The sequence below is a fragment of the Mobula hypostoma genome, chromosome 2, assembly GCF_963921235.1.
Source record: "Mobula hypostoma chromosome 2, sMobHyp1.1, whole genome shotgun sequence".
Classification (NCBI taxonomy): Eukaryota; Metazoa; Chordata; class Chondrichthyes; order Myliobatiformes; family Myliobatidae; genus Mobula; species Mobula hypostoma.
The window spans coordinates 198627352-198653688 of record NC_086098.1 but is presented as its reverse complement, the minus strand read 5'-3'; the positions used below and the strand labels follow the sequence as shown (position 1 = coordinate 198653688).

General features: G+C 42.2%; 1 protein-coding gene across 1 annotated transcript in view; it reads left to right on the top strand.

Moving 5' to 3' along the window:
• Positions 1-26337, top strand: part of LOC134342794 (zinc finger protein 512B-like) — a 128662-nt gene that overhangs the window by 87843 nt on the left and 14482 nt on the right. The window contains exons 9-13 of the mRNA XM_063041375.1: positions 5813-5905; positions 6494-6592; positions 6931-7098; positions 8342-8536; positions 9838-9939. Coding sequence (XP_062897445.1) covers positions 5813-5905; positions 6494-6592; positions 6931-7098; positions 8342-8536; positions 9838-9939 — 657 coding nt within the window. The remainder of the gene's footprint in view (positions 1-5812; positions 5906-6493; positions 6593-6930; positions 7099-8341; positions 8537-9837; positions 9940-26337) is intronic.

The following is a 26337-nucleotide window of genomic DNA, read 5'->3' as shown; positions in this document are numbered from 1 at the left end:
GATCAACCAAGTGAGTGATTTTACCTGACCTGTTAGGAATGTAGGTGCAGCATTCTTACCAGTAACAGTACAATTGCCACCTTCCTTTGTGAGCAGGTAATTGAAGGTCATCAAAATCAGTTCCCATGCTAAGAACGGCTGTCATTCAAAACCTTCCTTCTTCTGTAATAGCACTGTAATACCAACCAGCATGGACAAGGTGCTCATCCAGGGCCCTGGGGTGGCATTCATATGGCACCATATATCAACTGTACCACCCTGTGGAAACCATGGGTCAGCTTAGGAACTAAATATCCACTAAGTACCACTCAGTGCCCACCAAGTGCCCACATTCACAACACCATTTGGCATAGATACAGCTAGCTGTCCAAGGATACTGTTCCTGCTCACACTTGCCATCCACCTTGCACCTTGTACTTGTTCTCAACATACCCTACACCAACACTCTATCACATGGGGAAATCACTTTAACAGTCAGGCCTTCCTAATTCAACAAATGGTACATAGGGAAATACCAGCCCTTAAAGCACTTACTCCACCAAGACTATTAAGGCTCGTCCCTTTAGGCTGTTACCATACTATGGGTTGAGGTTGGCTGGAATAGTCTAGCTCCCCCAAAACAGAATGCCAAAACCCAAGAAGCCAGATAATTTCCCCCACGGTCTCTTCCTTGTCAAAGGATCAATATCAGTGACATCCCTTCCATGATGTAGTGAAGAGTCCTCATACAAATTCAGCAACCTGACTCATTGGTCCAGTGTGCAAATTTAAACACCATCCACAGGAATGTATCACAGGATCTCCCACCACAAACCAGCATCCACCAGTTTACTATTTTGTAATGCTGGGGGATACAAATGCACTCGCTCCTGATTAGTCACTGGATGTTTAGAAAACACAAAACAACAGAACTACAAGAATTGCTTCCCAAATGCTCAATTCCCTCTGAAATGTGGGCATCGCATATCTGGAATAAAGTTGCCCAAATCTCTACCACATTAACTGAAATTTCACATGGCCAGTATGAAAACTGAGTCATCCCTAAAAGCATTTGCATGGGGAAACAAGTAACAAAGTAACAAATTTAAAAAGAAGAAACAAACAACAGATTCTTAGAGAATCTAAGGGAAGGAAAAAGCAATTGAGCGAGACCACACATGCATGGAGTCTCTTAAAGGCAAAGTCTGCGCGCACGCACACACAAGCAAACTGACACATGTGACCACACCTCATATTCCTCCTCATTCAAATCATTCACGCTCTATTTACAGGGAAGAGGGTTGCAGGTCAAATGACCCCCTTCCCTACAACAATGTAGTGTGAATTTCTAGCCCCCCACCCCCCCGATTCTGACTGCTGGCAAAAGTCAGGCAAAGCCATTTGTAATGCCTCCAGCACAGGATATAGGGGATCCTGAATGGAATGTGAGGAATCTGGCAGAGGACAAAAGGACCCCTTATCTGCGGATGGTTTGAAGAATAACCCTTCCCTCTCAACGGCCTCCCTTTCTTGCTTCTCCTGACAGTACTTCCTCCACATTGTATAGAGTGTAGGGGTGGGAACCCCATTTACCTGCTCCTCTGGGATCCCAGCTTTGAGCAACACTAAAAACGTTTCTTTATGGGATATGCAGGATACCCCACTCCCTGTCTGCTTATCCAACTTCTGTACCTGACTACGCACACCCTTTACTATATATACTCTAAACCTTGTAATAATTGAATCGCTGTACTTACAGGATGACCAGCAGCTAGTGCTATTATAGACAATACTACCCCTTTTACTGGAAAATCTGCCTCCATAACCATGTGTCTCACCATTCCAGAGGTTAATTCAATATCCTCTGGTGGGCTACCACTATTGTGGTATAACTCTGTGATAAATCCCACTGGCGTAGAACTTTAGTACCTTCCTCCACTGTGATCCATTTTGCTTGGTGTTTTAAAATCAGTAAGAGAATGATACTTAAGTCTAACTGCTGATGTTACTCAAATCCATAGTGATGCATTATGCTCAGGGGAAGCAAGCAGTGCTATTGATCACGTGTTGGGATGATGGGCTCCCTAAGGCACCCATCTCTCTATTAGGTAGGCTCACTCTGGTACCCCACCCCATCCCATATCCTCAATAACCATGCAGCCAAAGACTCCCTAGCCTTTGATCTGTACCTATCCCCTAAACATGCCAATTCCTTAGCTGAGCATTATTTGAGCTCTTTTATCTCAAAGGTGTCTATTGCACCAAACCCCACACATTCCTGATTGATTTCCCCCTCTCCCTCCTGAGAGGAAGAAGCTGTGGGCCAATGCCCCCCTCGGCAGGTGTAGAAATGTGTGATCACTAGCCTGGTCCATACTGTTTCAGACACGCAAGGGAGAGGGCATCATTTCAAGGATTATACTGAGGGGTCCACGCTACCTTCTCTCCCTCATTTTCATTAGCATGCCAAGCATCTCCATCCTTCAGCCTCACAGTAGGATCATTGCCCCATCTCATGATGGCTCAAACCTTAATAGGGTCGGATTGCCAACCAGCTCAGTATGCAGCGTTTAAATGATGTTGCTTCATTAACCGATAAGCTAACTCTATACTCTTATCTTCTAACTTTGAATCACTACTCTGAGCAATCAATAGTGACTCTTTCAGAATAACACAGCACTGACTGAAATTTTCCAATTCTTTCTTAAGAATCTCTATCATTTTATACTGATGTCTTATAATTGCTGCAAACAGCCAGAAAGCATCCCACCAGCTATCTTTTCTCCTGGGAAAACCAACAGTTTAAGTATGGAAACAATGTGGTGTCCTATTTCAACTCTGGCGAAGTCTAACTGGTCTGACCAATCTATCGGCATCCTATAACCCAGCAACTAGTTAGCAAGACTTTCAAAGCCTGCACTATTATCTGTCCAATCTGGGTCTCTGTATGTCTCATATTGAGGATCCACTCTTTTAAATAACCTCCAAAAGAAATGCATTACTGCTTTTAAAAAAAGCCATATCCTGCTTGCAGTACCAAAATGCAATATTGAATCAGGTTCATGGATCTAGCAACTGAGACAGAAAATGCACTGACTGCATATAGGTATATTCACTTATTTACAAACAGTAAAAATTTGATCCAACATTCATGTTCCCCAAATTACAGAAACTACTAAACTGAATATTCAACAAACAGACATACATTCAATAAACGTACCTTGTTAAAAGATCGTGAAGAGCAGTCCTTTCCAATGGCCTTGTACACTGCCTGTCTTAAACAAAGGAAGAGATCTAGAACCTCCCACAGATGCTGTCTATCTACCCAGGATATTTGAAAACAGACACCAGGCAGGTATCCAATGGGAAAAGCAGCTGCAGTTTCTAAACTAGCCGATCATGACAAAGTGACTTTTGACAATCAGAATAAGTCACGCCACCCACAGGTCAGTAACTTTAATCAAAAAGTTAGGTGAAAACTGTTGTCTTGAGAACACACAGTATTATGAAGGCATTTTCTGCCCATAATATGCTTGGCCTCAGATTTGTTGTTTGCAAAATGTTCTATTTCTGAAAGACATTTTAGATAATGCAGCACACTGTCAGCATAACCCAGGTGTCCTTTGAGATTTATGAGTTCATGTTCAGAATTCATGTTCACCGTCTAAGAGAAGGTCTGAATTAGTGCAATTCGGTATGTGATTGGTACAGAAAATGCGGTTCTTGATGAATAGATAACCAGTTTAGTTGTAGATCAAGATCATTGTGAACAGCATTCCCAATCTTCAAAATAATAGCCTTCCTGTCAGGAATTTAGGTGGTTTGTCAATTGTCCCAGTAAAGTTACCTTGTATGTTTGCACACATACAAACATACTTAGCACTTAAATTTCTTACTAAGTTACAGAGTCATAAGTCTCAGTCTCTGGTCCTATTTCCATGTGCTTCACTGTAGTTTCATTTTGATAGTGAACTTGGACAGTAAGTGTTGCTTATTTCGGCATGGAGTCATTTGAACCATTCCCACTGATCACCTCACCTAATTACTGTTTCTGCTCTTATAATGAAAACATGGAATTGGAGAATAGAGTCAAAGAGCAATACAGCACAGTTACAGATCCTTTGGCTGACAAGATGATGCCAATTATGGTACCTGTCCAGCTAGCCTCTATTTCTTGCATTTAGCTCATACCCCTCCAAGTTCCACCTCTACATGCAACTCTCCAAGTTTGTCTTAAATGATACTACTGTACCTGCCTCAGTCTTGTCCTCTGGCAGCATGTTCCATCTACTCACCACCCTCTGCGTGGAAAAAATCTGGTGTTCATGTCTCTTTAAAGTCTTAAATCTACTCCTCTATTTTTGGACTCTCCTACCCTGATAAAAAGACCGCGGCCATCCTTCGTATCTGTGCCTCTCGTGATTTTAACCATTTCTGTAAGATTGTTACTTATTCGCCAATTTTTAAAGGAATAAAAGATGTCATAGCCTGGCCAACCTCTTCCTATAACTTGCGTTCCGTAGTCCTAGCAACATCCCCGTAATCTTTTCTGCATTTTTTCCAGCTTAACCACATCCTTCTTATAACAAGGTGGCCAACACTGTATACTGTACTCCAAGAGTGGCCTCACTAATGGCTTAACTTTATGATCCAAATGAACATGCACTGATGATGTCTCCTCGTATGGTGATGAAACGATTGCAAATGGATTGCCAAGATCAGAGAACAACTCAACCCAACCCTCAGTCACCCAAGTTACACATTTTCTGAGTTATTTGTACACACAGTTCCCTGACTGATGGAGGTCAGCATGCTGAATGCCTTTCTTATCATCCCGTGTGCCTGTTACACCACTTTCATAGTCATAAAACACTACAACACAGTAACAGGCCCATCAGCCCATCTAGTCCACGCCAAACTATTATTCTGCCTATTCTACCTGCACCTGGACCATAACCCTCCCATCCACGTACTTATCGAAATTTCTCTTAAATGTTGAAAGTGAACGCACACCCAGCATTTCTGCTGACAGCTCAGTCCACACTGTCACCACTTTCTGAAGAAGTTTCCACTCATGCTCCCCTTAAACATTTCACCTTCCATTCTTTTCAATGAACTGTGCACTTGCACACCTAAGTCTTTCTGTTCTGTTACTCTCACTCATGCCCTGTCATATATAACAAAAGTCTTCCATCAGTTTGACATTCTAAATTGCATCACCTCACACTTTACACTAATGAACTCTATTTGTGGCTCCTTGGCCCACTTCCCTAACTGACCAAGATCCCATTGTAAACCTGTAATAACATTCTTCATGATCGACACAATCAATTTTTCTATCTCTTGTTTGCAAGAAGCCCTTTCTCTGCACAACTTTACAATATGATGATCACCTGCATACTTCACCAAATAACAATTTCTCCATTTCAATTTACAGTTTAATTTCTAGATTTATCAAAGCAACCACCAGCATGATGAGTTTTTTTTCTTAACTCCTTCCTTTTTTCATGTCGAACTAACCAGTAGGAACAATAATCACCCATTTCAGATCTGTGAAAACCTAGCAGGAATATCACCTAAAGTGGAAATATTGCCCATCAATGTAGTGAGCAATTCACTTAACCTTCTTTTCAAAGATATATTTATTGTGTAATCACGATTACTGTAGTTTTTAAAGTACCTATTTGTTTTAAAAAGTTTGTTATTTTAAGTTATTCATTTTATCTAGAATTTTATTTACTAAAAAGCTAATACTTTGAGATGACTTGCTAAGATTGTGATGTTAGGTAGTGTTGTCAATTTGGAAAAGTTGACTGTATTCTATTGCTTGTAGCTGCAGGATGCATTGAAATGCAAACATTGCAACAAGCAGTTTAAATCTAAAGCTGGTCTAAAGTATCACATGATGGCAGAACACAACAATAAAGTAAGTGTATAACATCTGATTTTTTTCTTTATACTTAATGCTGTCATTGCAGATTGACAGATAGGATTGATTTTGTTAATGTTGGGTTTTTTCCAGGGTTGGGGAATCAGGAGCTAGAGGGCAGAGTTTTAAGGTGAGAGGGGAGGAATTCAATAGGAATCTGAAGGGTAACTTTTTTTTTACCCAAAGAATCTCCAGTATATGGAAAGTACTCCCAGAGGAAGTGGTTGAGGTAGGCACATTCACAACGTTTAAAAGGTACAGTATTTAAATAGGTACCTGGGCAGGAAAGTTTAAGGGGATAAGGGTCAAACACAAGACCAATGGGACTAGCTCAGTTAGGAATATTGGTTAGCATTGACCAGTTGAGCCGAAGGGCTTTCTCCTGTGCTGTATGACCTATAGCTGCTTTTGAGAATCACTGCCTGTTGGAAGTGCATGGGAGGGTATTCAGACCCTGCGTTATTGTGAAACATAGGCTTTCAGTCAGCAAGATTCCTTGTTGGACAGTGCACTGATTTTAAAAAAAAAGGCTCATTGTATTTTTGACCTGTTATAAAGCAAGATTTTTCATTGCATATCCTACAGCCTGTGATGAATGCAGAGAAATTGCTGGATGAACAACAGGAACGTGAAAGGCTCCGAAGTATTCTTAAGCAAATGGGAAAACTGAAATGCCCAAATGAGGTTAGTTTCATTGTAAATTATTAATAATGGAGGGTTAATGCTGAACTTGCTTCAGCATTAACCTTCTATTAAGCTGGTTTAGATAGTTGTGAGGGTTAATCTTAGTAATGTGCATTTTTGTTTGTTGCAACCATGTGGTAACAATCACAAAGACATGTTTATTAGGAGCAGAGATATAATTTACATTGCTGACATTTACACTTGTAAAAAATTATCATCGTTTGGTATTTTTTGTTTGGAAACAATTATAGAAAAAAAAGTTGTCAGCATCAGAAAAGGCTGGATGAGACCACAGCTCTTGGTTTGGTACATTGTATTTACAAGTATTGCCTTCCTAGGGTTGCACAACTACATTTACAAGCCTAATGGGCTACCAGTACCATATAAAAAGATGTGGAAAGGAGCCTGACGATATTGAGAAAACTGTTTTCATTTGTGAATATTGCGAGAAAGAATATAAGTCAAAGGCCGGTCACGACCATCATGTAAAATCAGAACATACAGTGGTAAGATTTCTTATGATTATGTGGTAGGTAACTTTAGACATGTCATTTCTATCATCTCATTTTCATGTAGTGTTCAATGCACTTTATTTTTCAGACATATATTTTCTTTAAATATGCAAGCTCCCTCCCTATCACCCCATCACATACAGTATATAAGTGTATATCTGTTGCTGGTAATGATATATGATGACATTAAAAAGAGAGCAACATTTTATTCAATGAAAGATACCTAATTAAGTACTTTTGAAGGGTTGAAATCTAGGTTAAATGCTAGCCAATATATGAATTAAATGGCGGAGTGATATAGAGGAGTGAGATTACTGACTAGGTTCACTGTTTTAGTTATACTGGTTTTATAGAATGTAATGAAGGGTATGGGGAAACTTAAGACAAATGGTGCCATGACATCATTTATAAACAAGATTTTGGTTTAACACCTCAATGGAAAATTACACCTCCAAAAGTGTAGCACTGCTTCAGGTTCAGATATTGCTTTAAGTAGGACTTGAAATTCCAATCTTTTACTTGGAAAGGAAGAGTGTTGTCATTAAACAAAAGATGTTTCCATGGAAAATACCAAAAAAATCCTGCATTCAGCAGTGCAAATTTATACAGCTGAGATCATATTTTTCAACAGAATCTTAGTGTTTTTGCCACCTTGGTTCAATGTATTTTTTCTCACCAGTCAGATATTTGTAGGTTCAAGGCCAACTATAGAAATTGAGTGCAAGTCAAAATATCAGTATGGACCAGGATATTGAATTTTACAATTTGTTACTGACATTTTTTGGCAAAGCATTTCTTATTTAATAATATAGCGAGTCCTGCTAATACATGAAACATTCTCCAATAAAGCCAAAATACACATGATTAAGGGATTATAATTCATAATAAACTTCATCTGTTAAATTATCAAGTATTGTTTGTGTGATTACAGTATCTGTTTGATTGATTTCACTTCACAAAATATATTTTATGAATAGATCCTTACCTTAATGCCTGGTGGCAAATATTAAGTGCATATAAAAACAGCAGAAAGTTTTATGTGTGCATTAAAGTAATATGTAGTTGGCTGTCACCTCAGAGAAGGATCATATCTGTGGAAATTATATTCTTTCTTCTTGGCAATCATTATCATTTGTTGTCATTTATCAATTTATGACTTGCAAAAGGAGAAAAGAGGCATTTTGTGTTTTTAAAGCAATGACAATGATGATATGTTTTCTAACAAAATATTGTTTAGACAACAGAAGATTCTGATCAGAAATCTGTTGATGATGAGTTCGAGAACTCATTTGAGAGAACACCAAGTGGGCGTATTCGACGAAGATCTGCTCAAGTGGCTGTTTTCCATCTTCAGGAAATTGCAGAGGATGAATTGTCAAAACTTTGGACTAGAAGAAGAAATAAAGATGACTTGGTCCCAGATATCAAGAGAGTAAGAGCACATTTGTTCCAACTGATGTGACGTGAAGAACAAGAATGTCAATAAAAAGTCTTCAATGTTTTTATTAAATTTATTTTTTCTTAAATTGATATAGAGTGTAAAATTTCTGATTTGCAGATATATTGATATATCTTGATATATTCTGCAAAAATCCTTCATTTTGAATGGAAGATTTAATACCTTTAAAATTACCAGAAAAAAAACAATAATTCTCATAGAAGGGATCTTTGTTTAAATTTTGCAGAAACTTGTAAGCTTGCCCTAATTAGTTTTAAACCCTACATAACCTGAAATGATGTATTTCATGAACAACAGAACACCTGGACTCTATCCCTTCACATCCTTTCCCATTTCAAATTCGTTTATTTATCTCCCTAGTCTTTCCAGATCTTTGACTGCTATTTTTAATGAACTCTGATTTCAACTGGAACACTTTCATTTCTGATGAAAGTGTTCCAGTTGAATTCAGTGTGAACTCCAGTAACTTTGCTGGAGTTTTTATGCTCCAGGGGAAGGGACACAATTAATTTGTGTTAGATGGGCCAAAATGTCACGACAGACACATCTTCAATGCTTGATAATCAGGTTAATTTGGAATTTTTTTTCCCCAGTTGACTGAGTTGGGTTACCCAAGTGCTCTAGCTCAGCTGTTATCTCTTCCTTGCACATGGAAGAAGATTTAATCTATGAAAATATTTTTTAAAGAATTTACATATTACACATCATTATCTGGATATTACCTTTGGAGCTCACAGATGTGGAAATAAAAATGTTAAATGTAATTTCCTTCATAAAGTGTTAGGAAAAATTCTGGAAAATCCAGCTGGGGATTTTTGGCTGCAGTTATTGCATTAGGTGGTGAATTTCTTGTAAACTGTCAGTTCTAGTTGCTCAGTACCAATTAAGCTATGAGAGTGGGGAAAAAAGTCTTTAAATTTTAATGATCAGTGAATCTTAGCATTATGTCCCTAGTGTCTGTTTTTAACAATGAGTTTTGTTAAGAAGTTAAGAGGCCATTTTAGAAATATACACTATGAAGTCTTGGAGTGCAAAATATGCATGTTGTTTTTAGTCTGCTGGAAAAAGTAATAGCAAACATTTGGAGAAAGGAGTTGTGGTCAGGTGTGCCAAGTGGAGGAGCCTGCAATTGCAACATCTTGTATGATATTAATTCCATTTGTCTTGTGCTCTCGTAATCACACGGCATCACAATTTGCTGTATGAGTAATAGGGATGAATAATATTTAACCAAGAAACCTAATGCATAAGTTGTTGTAATCACTTTGTTGCAGCTTAAGTATACTCGTCCTGGATTCCCAACATTCAACCCCCTACAACTGGAAAGCTGGAAAAACGAGGTCAAAGAAAATGGTCAGATCTGCTGCCCAAATAATGTAAGCATTAATTTTATATTTGTTATTTCCATCACTAGTGCAATTTTGTATGTTGTGTTCAGGTTAATATTTCCTTTTTGAATATCTTTTGGTGTATTCACGTTCATCAAGGCTTTGATCAATTTTCCATCAAACTTCAACCATCCTTCCAATCTTAACTCCTACTCCAGTTGATTATTTTCCTCAGCCACTCACTTTTAAAACTGTTGTGAATAAATAATTTGAAGCATATCATGTAGAAATTTCTCACAGCTCAACCACCTGGAAGACTGATGTCAATACCTTTGGTCCGTGTTACAGAGTTTGCAAATTCATCAGTAACTCCATCTGCAACCCTGGCTTTATTGGACCATAAATACATCCTGTATTGTCATAGAGTCATAGAAAAGTACAGCACAGAAGAAGGGTCTTCGGCCCACCTAGTCTGTGCCAAACCATGTAACCTGCCTACTCCCATCAACCTACACTGGGACCGTAGCCCTCCATATCCCTGCCATCCATATACCTATCCAAACTTTGCTTAAACATTGAAATCGATCTAGGATGCAGCACTTGTGCTGGCAGCTTGTTCCACACTCTCATGACCCTCTGAGTGAAGAAATTTCCCCTCATGTTCCCTGTAAACTTTTCACCTTTCACCCATGGTCTCTGGTTGTGGTTCCACCAGACCTCAGTGGAAAAAGCTTGCTTACATTTACCTTCTCTATACCAGTTATAATTGAGGATACCTCTATCTAATCTTCTCTCAATCTTCTACGTTCCTGGGAATGAAGTCCTAACCTTTTCAGTCTTTCTTTATAACTCAGGTCCTCCAGACCCAGCAACATCCTTGTGAGTTTTCTCTGTATTCTTTCAACTTTACTTATATCCATCCTGTAGGTAGGTGACCAAAACTGCACACAATACGCCAAATTGGGCCTTACCAATGTCACAAACAACTTCAACATAACGTCACATCTCCTGTGCTCAATACTTTGATTTATGAAGGCCAATGTGCCAAAAACACAGTCTACCTGTGACGTTACTTTCAATGTATTATAGACCTGTATTTTGAGATTCCTTTGCTCCACCGTACTGCTCACTGCCCTACCGTTCACTGTGTAAGACTTACCCTGGTTGGTCCTACCGTCGTGCAACACCTCACACTTGTCTGCATTGAATTTCATCTGCCATTTTTCCTGTTGATCCAGATCCCCCTGCAGGCAATGATAGCCTTCCTCGCTGTCCAGTACATCCCTAATCTTGGTGTCATCTGCAAAATTCCTGATCCAATTTACCACATTATCATCCAGATCGTTGACATAGATGATAAACACTAATGGATCCAGCACTGATCCCTGTGAGACTCCACTATTCACGGGCCTCCAGTCTGAGATGCAACCATCTACTACCACTCTCTGTCTTCTCCTACAAAGCTAATGTCAAATTCAATTTAGTGCCTCATCTTGAATGCCAAGCGACTGAACCTTCTTGACCAACCTCCCATGTGGGACCTTATCAAATGCCTTGCTAAAGTCCATGTGTGTGCATGTTCATCGCGAGCGATGAGACCGCTGACATCCTTGGGTGGGTGTGGTTGTTATTTGTGTGTCTGAAGGTGGCTGATGAGTCCAATCCAGGCTAGGAAGTACCTCCCAGATGTGGGGCAAGAATGTGAAGGCTCTGTAGTTGAAGTGCCTGCTGCTTGTTCTTTCCGCGGTTGTCATTTCCTTCTTGCTTCAGCATTGCACTTCTTTTCAGCTTTGATGCCACCTTTATCGAGAGGTCTGTGCCAGGATGAGAGATTCAAGGCTACATGTTCCCAGGAAATGTGATCAACCTCAAGGGCCTTGAGTGAAGTCTTGAGTGTGTCCTTGAATCGTTTTCGCTGACCACCAGGAGAGCGCTTCCCTGTGGACAGTTTCCCAGAGAACATCTGCTTGGCGAGGCAATCATCTGACATTCTGATGATGTGGCCTGCCCACCTGTTTCATCAGCAATGTGTGGACGGTGGGCATGTCTGCTGCAGACAGCACTTCCCCGTCAGGAATTCTGTCTTGCCAATTGGTTTGCATGATCTTTCACAGGCATGATGAGTGGAAGTGGTTCAGTCTACACGCATGTCTCACCATCCACTTGTCACACGCGTAGAGGAGGGTGGGTAGGATGACAGCATGGTAGACTTTCAGCTTGGTCTTCATAGTAATTCCCCTTCACCCCCAGACAGTGTTATGTAGTCTCCCAAAATTGGCACTAGTCTTGGCGAACCTGCAGCTGACCTCATCGTCAATGTAAACTGCTTTGAGAGGGTGCTGCCAAGATACGTGAACTTGTTGACCGACTGGAGCAGCTGGTCGGTCACTGAGATGGATAGCTCCACAGAGGGGAATGATCTGCGGCTGCCTGGGGCATGATGGTGAGACGACCGAAGTTATCACATGCAGTGGAAAATTTGTCAATGACGTCCTGCATGTCGTACTCAGAGCTTGCATTAAGAGCACAGTCACCGGCGAATAGGAAGTGTCTCAGCAAGATCTCTGTGACCTTAGTAACAGCTTGAAGCCTGCACAGATTGAACATCTTGCCATCCTTCCTGTATTTGATGTGGATTCCAGATTCGCTGCTGTGGAATGCACCAGTCAACATCGCACTGAGCATCATGCTGACGAGGGCGGGAACCAGCACGTGTCCCTGCTTGACCCCATTTGTGACTGAGAAAGCAACAGAGCATTCATCATCATCGAGCGCACGGGCTGACAACCAGCCATGAAACTGCTTAACCATGGTAAACAATCTGCCAGGGCAACCAAAAGTTTGGAAATTTGGTTAAAGTTCATGCAGACAACGTCCACTGCATTGCCTTCATCTACTTTCCTGGTAACTTCCTCAAAAAACTCTGTAAGATTGCTTAGACTTGACCTACCATGCACAAAGCCATATTGACTATCCGTAATCATTCCTTGCTTATCCAAATACTTGTATATCCAGTCCCTTAGAATACCTTCCAGTAACTTTCCCACTACCTGACCTATAATTTCCTTGTTTTTTTTAGCGCCTTTTTTAAATAGCTATCCTCCAATCCTCTGGTACTCACCTGTCACTAAGGATGATTTAAATATTTCAGCTAGGGCCCCAGCAATTTCTGCACTTGCCTCCCGCAGGGTCTGAGGGAACACCTTGTTAGGCCCTGGGAATTTATCCGCCCTAATTTGCCTCAGGACAGCAAACGCCACCTCCTCTGTAATCTGTATAAGGTCTATGAAGTTGATGCTGCTTTGCCTTACGTCTATAGACTCTGTGACCATCTCCTGAGTGAATACAAATGCAAAAAAAAATTCATTTCAGATCTCACCAACCTTTTTTGGATCTACACATGGATTACCATTCTGATCTTCCAGAGGAATAATTTTGTCCCTTGTAATTCTTTTACCCTTAACGTATTTGTAGAATCCCTGAGTTACAGAATACACGTGGACTAAGATGTTAACTGTCATGTGCTATCACCAGTGGGATCATCAGTTGATCTGCTACCTGTCTTCAGGAGTTTCGGCACACTTATGATCAAGACTCCCTCAAGGTGGTGGGCCAGCAGTGCTAAAGCACCACCTCCCACTGGTGAGCTTAAAAACTTGGCATCTGCCTCTATCAGAGTTGTTGATCACTTCCATCCAACAGATAGTCTGCTCTTCAGGTGTCTATTCAACTACTGAAGGGTTTGCAAAAGATGTATACACTGTCTGACTATCTCCCCCTCTGGACATACTTGGTCCATACCCATGCTGATCCTTTCTCTGCTGCCTCAGCTACAGCCCTGCTGGTTGACTTGATCTCTCTTCTAGTGAAGCCAAGGTCAGGCAGCCACTTCTGGAGAGTGAACGCAATAAACCCAAGGCAGCCTACTTCGAATGGCTGGCATGAGACCTTCCACCCTCTGTCTCTGAACTCTGATCTTAATTCTGCATACTTGGTTAACTTGCGCTCATGGGCTTCATCGATGTTGTCTTCCCAGGGGACTGTGAGTTCACCAATAACCACTTCTCTACTGGTGTTAGACCATACGATTATATCTGGACTCAATGTTGTGAAAGCTATTTGCTCCGGGAAACTGCCTTTCCCGTCCAGGTCAGCATTGACACACCAATCATTGGCTGAAGAAAGTATGCTTGATCGTGAGCCTGCGCTGTACACCCTTGACTTGGAGCCTTCTTTCACAAATGATATGTGATGTTCTGTGCAGCATGGGGCATGAGATAAGTTGTGCTGCAGTACTCTCTGCTCAACCGCTTCTGTTACAACTTTGAGAACGTTGTTATGTCTCCAAGTGTACCTGCCGCTGGAAAGATTGACTCTGCATGCACTCAAGATATGTTGAAGTGTTCCCTTCTCGCCACAAGCAGCACACCTGTCTATCTTATCTTCATACCAGGTGCTGAGGTTGGCAGGTGTTGGGAGCAGATCGTACGCTGCTCTGCATAGAAAAGAAATGCAGAGCGGTTCCATCTGCCACAGAACATTCCAAGGTAAATATTGTTGTTCAACACTTTCCCACCGGGTCCAAGCCCCTTGTTTGGCCAGGCCAGCTGTTTTAGTTAACCTCTTCTCCTCTTCTACCTCTCATATTTCTTGTGTTACAGGCTCAAGGCGGTCCTTACCCAGAGAAGATGACCACCACTTGTGGGTTGTCCATCCAAGTCCCTGGCAGCCTAGCTGGATAGCCCCAACCGTCTCCTTGTGCTTCAATCTAGACTCAGCCTCATCAACTACATGGGCTGACCACTTCCTGCCTGATCTCACATCTGACTGGGTGTTCTTGATGACAGGGTCTTTTGAGTCTCGAAGCATCAAGAATGATCTTACCTTGGCTACCTTGACCTCCGCAACAAGGGATTGCACTGGGATGGTAAGCTTTGTCTGGCTACTGTGGATTGCAACATTGGTGAGGCTGCTCGGTACTCCAAGCCACTTCTTCACATACTTGTTGACCTTCCGTTCCATTGCCTCAACATGGGACATTGCTACTTCATAGACAGTTAGTGGCCACATTATCCGTGGCATCAGTGCATACTGCAAGCACCACAACTTCAACTTGCCAGGCAAGCCACACTCGTCAACAGACATCAGACCTCTGCTGATCTGTTCTGCTGTCTCTTGAACCCTCTTGGTGTCTCTCAGCTCCTCTGTGTACCATCACCCGAGGCTCTTAACTGGTTGGTCCTGAATGGATGGAATCTCCTCTCCACGAAGGGTAAAATGAAAGTCAACCAGCTTTCCTCTCCTAAGAACAAGGCTCCTTGACTTCTTGGTCTTGAACTTCATTTTTCCCCAATCCATTAGCTCCTCGAGTCTAGATAGTACGTTTTCCACTGCCTCCATGCTGGGACCCAAAAGGGTAAGATCATCCATGAACGCTTGTATTGGTGGTAACTCCTCTCTGCCATCAAGTGCGACACTTAGTCCCACTGATTCTGCAGCCCTTACAATAACCTCCATGGCTAACACAAAAAGGATGGGTGAAATTGCACATCCCATTGGGATTCCAACATCCAAGCTCTGCCACCTAGTTGTAAACTGCTGAGTGGAAAACCTCATCCGGAAATTCCACATCCCATTCCCATTCTGACATGTCTATCCACGGCCTCCTCTACTGTAAAGATGAAGCCACACTCAGGTTGGAGGAACAACACCTTATATTCCGTCTGGGTAGCCTCCAACCTGATGGCATGAACATCGACTTCTCTAACTTCTGCTAATGCCCCACCTCCCCCTCGTACCCCATCTGTTACTTATTTTTATACACACATTCTTTCTCTCACTCTCCTTTATCTCCCTCTGTCCCTCTGAATATACCCCTTGTGCCCATCCTACCCCCGCCCCGTCTTTCTTCCTGGACCTCCTGTCCCATGATCCTCTCGTATCACTTTTGCCTATCACATGTCCAGCTCTTGGCTCCATCCCTCCCCCTCCTGTCCTCTGCTATCATTTTGGATCTTCCTCTCCCCCTCTAACTTTCAAATCCCTTACTCACTCTTCCTTCAGATAGTCCTGACGAAGGGTCTCGGCCTGAAACGTCGACTGTGCCTCTTCCTAGAGATGCTGCTTGGCCTGCTGCGTTCACCAGCAACTTTGATGTGTGTTGCTTGAATTTCCAGCATCTGCAGAATTCCTGTTGTTTCTGGAAATCGTTGTAGTACTGCATAACAAAGTTCCTCACCTTAGCAGGAATCCATAGGAATTCCATCGCAATCTCATTCAGGACATTGGGAACAGAACCATACGCATTTGCCAGATCAAGCCAAACTACAGCCAGATTTCTTTTCAACTTTTTTGATTCCTGGATGGTATGCCATATCATACTAGAATGTTCAAGGCATCCTGGGAAGCCTGGTACTCCTGCCTTCTGCACAGATGTATTTACTAATCCATTCTCGATCACAAATGAAGATATTTTTTTCTGCCAGAATGCCAAACATAATCTTCCCCTCTACATTCAGGAGTGAAATTGGTCGGAACTGATTCAATGTAGAAGAATTCTCTTCCTTCGGGATGTATACTCCTTCAGCCTCACTCCATGACAAAGGAACAACACCTTGTCTCCACACCACCTTTAACAATCTCCACAAGTATTTCCTCAGCTGTTCACACTTCTTGAACACCTTATACGGCACTCCATTAGGTCCTGGCACTGAGCCTGACCTTGTCTTTCTGTTGAACCGTTCAACTTCTGCCAATTTGGGTTCTGACAGATCGAACTTCACTCCTGGCTCAGTAGGCTTCACAAGCCCTGAAATGTCAAGCAAAGGAGCCTCCCGCTGTTCGTTAGAGTAAGTGCTTGCCAGGTGATCCTCAAGTTCTTGTTGAGAGATGTTAAGCTGCCCGCTCTTACGTTGTCCAAACAGTTTATTTGTGAACTCGTGAGGGTTCTCAAAGAATGACTTTCTTGCCTTCTCTCTCTTCTTTCTCTTTTTATGTTGTGACCCTGCACAACGAAGTGATGCTAACTTTATTCGAAAATGCTCTTGGAGATCAGCAAGCCCTGGCTTGTCACCCTCACTTGCTACCTACCACCTCTGTCTCAATGATCTAAGCTCTCTCCTCAACCTACTAATCTCCTTCAGGCACCTGCTTGGTTGCTGAGTAGGCTTTGCTTTCTTCAACTCAACCAAACCAAACCTGTACTTTCCAACATCGTAAATCATATCGCCCATCACTTCCTAGTCATAGTCATAGTCATACTTTATTGATCCCAGGGGAAATTGGTTAAACTTTCTCTTTGATGTTCTCCTGAAAGTGTTCTCCAACATCATACTGATATCCTCATCATCAAATACACGCCAAGCCTTCTCATCTGCCATTGCTGACCTTCCTCTTCTTCTCTACCTCCACACCACCGCTATCATGCGAAGGATCTACCTGGGTACTGTGGTCTGAAACCTGACCTGGGTTATCTCTCGTCTGACCTGGAGTATGGGATAGCTCAAGCGAAGCGGCCAGTGTGTGAGTGGGCCAGTGAAGGAGTGGAGCTTTGAGGCTTTGACTCGAGAGATTCTGGCAGTTTTGGCTGTTGGTCTGTGCAATCAAGTCGATCAAGATTTGAATAGATCAGCAGAAAGCTGTTGATTAGACGATCAAGATTTGAACAGCTCAGACTCAGCAGAAAGCAGCTGATTGGGCAGTCGAGGTCAGGTGACCAAACATTTTGAAAAGCTCAAACAGATAAATAGAGGGATAGCTCAAGCGAAGCGGCCAGTGGAAAGCGGCCAGAGCGTGAGTGGGCCAGTGAAGGAGTGGAGCTTTGAGGCTTTGACTCGAGAAGCTTCAACGTGAAGAGGCAGAGGACAAGCTAGCTCACAGTTAGTTTTTACAATGTCTCCTGAGATGGTGATGTGCCTCTCATGTGAGATATGGCAGTCTTGGGGGAACGCCCCTCTCCCACAGAGTCACATCTGCCAGAAGAGCATACGGCTGGGCGATCTGGAAGACCGTGTAAGGAATCTGGAGCAGCAGCTGGATGACCTTCGACTCATAAGGGAGAATGAGGCAGTCATAGATGAGAGCTACAGGGAGGTAGTCACACCTAGGCTGTCGGAAGCAGGTTGTTGGGTGACAGTCAGAGGGGGGAAAGCGAAAGTGAGCAGACAAGTAGTGCAGAGCACCCCTGTAGCCATTCCCCTGAATAATAAGTTTACCGTCCTGGATGCTGTTGGCGGGGACGACCGACTAGGTGTGAGCCACGGTGGCAGGGCCTCTGGCATTGAGTTTGACCCTGTGGTGCAGAAGGGTGGGACGGAGAAGAGGAGAGCTGTCATTATTGGAGACTCTATAGTCAGGGGAGCAGACAGGAGGTTTTGTGGACGTGAGAAAGACACCCGCATGGTTTGTTGCCTCCTGGGTGCCAGGGTCCGGGATGTCTCTGACCGGGTGCACGACATCCTGGTACGAGAGGGAAAGCAACCAGAAGTTGTGATACATGTTGGGACCAACGACATAGGCAGGAAGAGGGATGAGGTCCTGAAGTGTGAGTTTCGGGAACGAGGCAGAAGGCTGAAGAACAGGACCTCAAGGGTGGCGTTGTCAGGATTGCTGCCAGTGCTACGTAACAGTGATGGTAAGAATTGGAGGAGATGGCAGCTGAATGCGTAGCTGAGGAGTTGGTGCAGGGTGCAGGGTTTTAGATTTTTAGATCACTGGGATCTCTTCTGGGGAAGGTGGGACCTTTACAGATTGGATGGGTTGCACCTGAACTCGGGGGGGGGGGGAGGGGGGAATATCCTTGCAGGTAGTTTTGCTAGCATGGTTCTGGAGGGTTTAAACTAATTTGCGAGGGGGATGGGACCCAGAGTGATACAGCAGTGAAAGAAGTGCATGGAGTAAAGCCAGATCTAACATATAGAGAGGCTTTGAAGAAAAAGAAGCAGAATAAACAGTGTAAAGACAGTAAGGTAGAAGGGCTGAAATATGTGTACCTCAATGCAAGAAGCATCAGGAACAAAGGTGATGAACTAAGAGCTTGGATACATACGTGGAATTATAATGTAGTGGCCATTACACAGACTTGGCTGGCACCAGGGCAGGAATGGATTCTCAATATTCCTGGATTTCATTGCTTTAAAAGGGATAGAGAGGGCAGAAAAAGGGGAGGAGGGGTGGCATTACTGGTCAGGGATACTATTATAGCTACAGAAAGGGTGGGTAATGTAACAGGATCCTCTTTTGAGTCAGTATGGGTGGAAGTCAGGAACAGGAAGGGAGCAGTTACTCTATTGGGGGTATTCTATAGGCCCCCTGGTAGCAGCAGAGATACAGAGGAGCAGATTGGGAGGCAGATTTTGGAAAGGTGCAAAAATAACAGGGTTGTTATCATGGGTGACTTTAACTTCCCTAATATTGATTGGCACCTGATTTGTTCCAAGGGTTTAGATGGGGCAGAGTTTGTTAAGTGTGTCCAGGACGGATTCCTGTCACAGTATGTGGACAGGCCGACCAGGGGGAATGCCATACTAGATCTAGTACAAGGAAATGAACCGGGTCAGGTCACAGATCTCTCAGTGGTTGAGCATCTGGGGGACAGTGACCACCGTTCCCTGGCCTTTAGCATTATCATGGAAAAGGATAGAATCAGACAGGACAGGAAAACTTTTAATTGTGGAAAGGCAAATTATGAGCCTATAAGGCTAGAACTTGCGGGTGTGAGTTGGGATGATGTTTTTGCAGGGAAATGTACTATGGACATGTGGTCGATGCTTAGAGATCTCTTGCGGGATGTTAGGGGTAAATTTGTCCCGGTGAGGAAGATAAAGAATGGTAGGGTGAAGGAACCATGGGTGACAAGTGAGGTGGAAAATCTAGTCAGGTGGAAGAAGGCAGCATACATGAGGTTCAGGAAGCAAGGATCAGATGGGTCTATTGAGGAAGATAGGGAAGCAAGAAAGGAGCTTAAGAAGGGGCTGAGAAGAGCAAGAAGGGGACATGAGAAGGCCTTGGCGAGTAGGGTAAAGGAAAACCCCAAGGCATTCTTCAATTATGTGAAGAAAAAAAGGATGACAGGAGTGAAGGTAGGACCGATTAGAGATAAAGGTGGGAAGATGTGCCTGGAGGCTGTGGAAGTGAGCGAGGTCCTCAATGAATACTTCTCTTCGGTATTCACCAATCAGAGAGAACTTGATGATGGTGAGGACAATATGAGTGAGGTTGATGTTCTGGAGCATGTTGATATTAAGGGAGAGCAGGTGCTGGAGTTGTTAAAATACATTAGGACAGATAAGTCCCCGGGGCCTGACGGAATATTCCCCAGGCTGCTCCACGAGGCAAGAGAAGAGATTGCTGAGCCTCTGGCTAGGATCTTTATGTCCTCGTTGTCCACAGGAATGGTACCGGAGGATTGGAGGGAGGTGAATGTTGTCCCCTTGTTCAAAAAAGGTAGTAGGGATAGTCCTGGTAATTATAGACCAGTGAGCCTTATGTCTGTGGTGGGAAAGCTGTCGGAAAAGATTCTTAGAGATAGGATCTATAGGCATTTAGAGAATCATGGTCTGATCAGGGACAGCCAGCATGGCTTTGTGAAGGGCAGATCGTGTCTAACAAGCCTGATGGAGTTCTTTGAGGAGGTGACCAGGCATATAGATGAGGGTAGTGCAGTGGATGTGATCTATATGGATTTTAGTAAGGCATTTGACAAAGTTCCACACAGTAGGCTTATTCAGAAAGTTAGAAGGCATGGTATCCAGGGAAGTTTGGCCAGGTGGATTCAGAATTGGCTTGCCTGCAGAAGGCAGAGGGTGGTGGTGGAGGGAGTACATTCATATTGGAGGATTGTGACTAGTGGTGTCCCACAAGGATCTGTTCTGGGACCTCAACTTTTCACGATTTTTATTAATGACCTGAATGTGGGGGTAGAAGGGTGGGTTGGCAAGTTTGCAGACGACACAAAGGTTGGTGGTGTTGTAGGTAGTGTAGAGGATTGTCAAAGATTGCAGAGAGACATTGATAGGTTGCAGAAGTGGGCTGAGAAGTGGCAGATAGAGTTCAACCCGGAGAAGTGTGAGGTGGTACACTTTGGAAGGACAAGCTCCAAGGCAGAGTACAAAATAAATGGCAGGATACTTGGTAGTGTGGAGGAGCAGAGGGATCTCAGGGTACATGTCCACAGATCCCTGAAAGTTGCCTCACAGGTGGATAGGGTAATTAAAGCTTATGGGGTGTTAGCTTTCATAAGTCGAGGGATAGAGTTTAAGAGCCACGATGCAGCTCTGTAAAACTCTGGTTAGGCCACACTTGGAGTAATGTGTCCAGTTCTGGTCATCTCACTATAGGAAGGATGTGGAAGCATTGGAAAGGGTACAGAGGAGATTTACCAGGATGCTGCCTGGTTTAGAAAGTATGGATTATGGTCAGAGATTAAGGGAGCTAGGGCTTTACTCTTTGGAGAGAAGGAGGATGAGAGGAGACAGAGGGAGTTAGATATGGCCCTTGTGGCTAAAGGGATTAGGGAGTATGGGGGGAAGGCTGGTACAGGGTTCTGAGTTGGATGATCAGCCATGATCATACTGAATGGCGGTGCAGGCTCGAAGGGCGGAATGGCCTACTCCTGCACCTATTTTCTATGTTTCTATGTTTCTATGATAGAGGTGTACAAGATAATAAGAGGAATAGATAGAGTGGATAGCCAGCGCCTCTTCCCCAGGGCACCACTGGTCAATAGAAGAGGACATGGCTTTAAGGTAAGGGTGGGAAGTTCAAGGGGGATATTAGAGGAAGGTTTTTTACTCAGAGAGTGGTTGGTGCATGGAATGCACTGCCTGAGTCAGTGGTGGAGGCAGATACACTAGTGAAGTTTAAGAGACTACTAGACAGGTATATGGGGGAATTTAAGGTGGGGGCTTATATGGGAGGCAGGATTTGAGGGTTGGCACAACATTGTGGCCGAAGGGCCTGTACTGTGCTGTACTATTCTATGTTCTATGACTCTCTTCAGAGCGAATCGCTGTGGCTTGTGAATGAGTGGTTGAAAAGACCACATCATCTGTGCTTGGTGAGGTAATCTCATCTTCATCCACTGGGATGGAATAGCACTTCAACTTTGCTTGGTGGACTCGTAAACCTTTAATGCTGGAAAACGCTCTCCCAGACCATCACACTGGACACTCAGAGCCTCTTATCCCAGCTCTTGGTCGTAGTCGTTCCCTGTAATTAACTGTATCCTTAGGATTCTCCTTCACCCTGTCTGCTACAGCAACCTCATACTTTCTTTTAGCCCACCTGATTTCTTTCTTAAGTGTTCCTTTGCATTTCTTACGTTCCATCAGTACCTCATTTGTCCCTAACTGGGTATACCTGCAATGACCCTCCTTTTTTTCTTAACCAGAGCCTCAATATCTCTTGAAAACCAAGGTTCCCCACATTTGTTATCCTTACCTTTTATTCTAACAGGCACACACAAGCTTTGTACTCTCAAAATTTCACTTTTGAAGGCCTCCCACCTACCAAGTACACCTTTGCCAGAAATCAGCCAGTGACAACCCACACTTGCCAAATCCTTTTTGATACCATCAAAATTGGTCTTTCTCAAATTTATCATCTCAACCTATGGGCCAGACCTATCTTTTAGCATATTTACTTTGAAACTAATAGGATTGTGATTACTGGATGCCAAGTGTTCCCCTACACAAACTTCTGAGATTTGGCCTGTCTCATTCCCTCAAAGCATTTCCTAATTGTCTTCAATCTGTAGTTAATATTCCAACCCTGTATTTTTCTCATTATAAAGACCACCTGTATTTTTCCCATTATAAAGACCATCTTCTACAGTGCCTTGAAAAAAATATTCAGCTCACTCAACTATTTTTACATTTTACTGTCTCATTTGAAGTCAGGTTTTTTTGAGTTAATCTACAAAACATTGTGCATCATGTCAAATCAAAAGGAAAATCCAATACCTGTCAGCAGTTTACTAATAATTAAATTCAAAATTATGAGGCTGAAAAAGTATTAATCCCCATTGTAATTACTGTGTTGAATTTCCTCACGTGCAATACTCTATATTACCTTACCAACTCACCCAATTTGTTGATGTAGAAAATTGGAGGATCACTTGAATAAGTACTCCCCACTATCTTTAAGTATGGTAGATTTCCAAGAAATCAAACCAAAGTGAAAACAAAAGAGCATTCAATTCAAGTCAGAGAAATGATAATAAAGAAGCACAGATCTGGGGAAGGGTATAAGACCTTCTCAAAGATATTGAACATATCTCAGAGCTCAGTGCAGTCCTTCATGGAAAAAGTGGAAATGACATGAAACCACTGCCATACTACCTAGGTCAAGCCACCCCTCACCGGAGAAGAATGGCACTTGTAAGGGAGGCTACTGTGATGCCAACAGTCATTCTAAGTGAATTGCAGAAGTCAGTGGCCGCAACTAGAGATGAAGTTCATGGCTCCACAATCTCTAAGGCCTTGCACAAAAAGGGTACTTACGGAAGATTGGTAAGGAAGAATACCTGGTTTAAAAAATATATCCATTTCCGTAAAAATTTTGCAAACCAACCCTTGGAAAATACTGTGAAGATGTGGAAGAAGCTCTTGTGGTCGGATGAGACTAAAGTTGAACATTTTGACCTCAACACTAAGTGGTACGTGTGGTGTAAATCTAATACTACACATCAACCAGTTAAAACCATCCCTATTATAAATTATGGTGGGGGTAGCATCATGCTATAGGAAAGCTTTTCAGCTGCAGGGTTAATGGGAAGGTGAATGCTTCTAAATACAGAGAGATCCAGGATAAAAAAAAACCTGCTAGCCTTTGCTAGAAAGCTTAATCTGGGGAGGAAGTTCATCTTTCAACAAGACAACGACTCAAAGAACAGTGCCAGCGCAACCATGGAGTGGTTTCAAATGAAGAAAATTGATATTCTTGAATGGCCCAGTCAAGAGTTCTTTTCTTAACCTCATCAAACATCTCTGGCAAGTCCTTAAGATTGCTTTCCACCATTGCTTCCTAACTAACCTGGCACAGCTTGAGCAATTTTGCAAGGAGGAATGAGCAAATCTTGTTGCATCACGTTGTACAAAGCTAATAGAGACTTAACCAAAAAGACTACTGGTTGTAATAGCTGCGAGAGATGGTTCAACAAAATACTGAACAAAGGGGGAAGAATGCCTTTGAACTGCTGACATTTAAGTTTTTGAATTTTTAGTTTTTCATGCTTTACAATTTTCCCTGTTTTAGGGCTCTACTGTGAAAAAAGGAGCACGTGATTCACAAATAAAAATTCTCAGTTAAGTTGATCAAAATCCTTGGTAGCAATACTCATTTATGTGAACAAGGATTGGGAGCTGAATATTTTTACAAGGCACTATATATGGGAACACTTGTCCCATATACATCCCTGCTTCAGGCTTCCAATCTTTTATGTGTTTGGCAGCCTTAGATCTATGGATGCTCTCTATTTTCGCTTTCTGTCTTCCAATCTCATTTAATTTATAACTTACTTTATTCTTTGCCAAGTCTCTCTGTTGTTTCTTTCTTTGCTGACCCACGCTGATTTTTGTTCTATCTTCATGTCTGGACATGAGAAAATAGAAGCAATCGTCCACCAGGTCTTTCAGTTCTGCCTAACCATTCATGTATGTGCATGGCTGATCTATACTGACCTCAACACCATTGTTACTTGCTCGCCCTGTCTCTGGCCACGTAGATATTAAGACCATCACTTCTGCAATTTACTTTGTGTAGAGTTACCAGAAACCTCTGAAATTACCTGGAAGCACAACAAAAAGGCAAATGAAAGGAGAATTTGCAAAATTGGGCAATTTCTCCAGCACAGGAGGCCAATGAATTATTGTGGGATCAGAAAGAACCCCTAGCGCTGTGCAACTCAGAATTAACTTTCATTTTTCAAAAAACTGTCAAAAGTTCTTGTGGTCCAGGACTGAGCCTGAAGCAGTGTGAATTTTAGTTGCAGCATTGGTTAAATTAGCATGTTTCAAAAAATAACATGATGTTTAAATAAGGTCCTGGGCAGGGACAATTCCTTTCTTATTTCAGTCTTTTTAACGTAAATGTGGTGGTGGGAACAAATTAGAATTTTGGTAGGATCATTTCACGTACCATTTTAATTTCAATCGTACAACTTTCCTGTCAGAGGTGAACATAAGAAGTTAAAATTCTCTCGAAAGTCTGTGTCTTAAGTGACCACCTGTTTAACCTTACAATTTCTAATAATGTTTTGGCTGAAAAATACTGGATTTTTATCTGTAATTCTTCCCTTGATCACTTCAAGTATATACCACTTATTAATGTTTTTTGCTATTAACATTTTTGCTATTTACCATTAAAAGTTTTGCATATTTTAGAACCACAAATAGCTCTAAGTACAAGGGAAACATCACAATCTTTTCATGCTTCTCTTAACCAGTGGTGGGATATTATAGTTTTATCTCATGATCATATTCAGAGTGTGTGCCATTGTTATTTTATCTAAACAATATCCTATTCTGCCAGTGTGCGTACAAATTTAATTCTGTCAAAAATTATCCATCAGTATAAGCATTGTCTTACCCATCAATCTAAAAAGGTTATAAGCAATAGTCAGGTTACATTGGAATATATTTCAATAATATTGGAAGCAACCGACTGTATGAAAAATGCACATGAAGAATCAGTATTCAAAGTGACATTTTAGGCAACATCCATCTTAAAATTTTATTATAGCTCTACTTGTGCTATGTAAAGATAAGGTCTTTTTCCCAGAATCTTGAATTGTACAAGAATGTTTGAATATTCCTGTTTTTTAACATTCCTATCTAGAACAAAGGATAGTCTAGTCTACTAGATAAGGAGAATGGCAGCAAAGCAGGTAAATTACTGGACAGCTATTTAGAGGACTCGACTATTGATCTGGATACAGTATAGGAATTTAAATCAAACTATGGTAGCTAAGGAATTTAAATTAAGGGCTACGTCAAAAAGAATAACCATTAATTACTGAATTATTACGAAGATCGAACAGACTTGCTATGTCTTTCAGAGAAGAGAAATCCCTTTTCTTGCTTGACCTCAGATCTACAGCAATGTGGTTGACTACTTTCAGTTCGTTCAGCTCCCTTGAGGAACAATTAGGGCAATCACACTTGGTGTGTGAGTTGTCTGTTGCCATTAACTGTCAAAATGCTGCTTTGTTCATTATTTGAACTAGACCATAAGATCATAAGATATAGGAGCAGCATTAGGCCATTTGGCCCATCAAGTCTGCTCTGCCATTTCATCGTAGCTAATCCAAATCCCCCTCAGCTCCATTCTCCGGCATTCTCCCTGTATCCCTTCATGACTTGACTAATCAAGAATCTATCAAATTCTGCTTTAAATATATCCAATGACTTGGCCTCCACAGCTGGCTGTGGCAATGAATTCCACAAATTC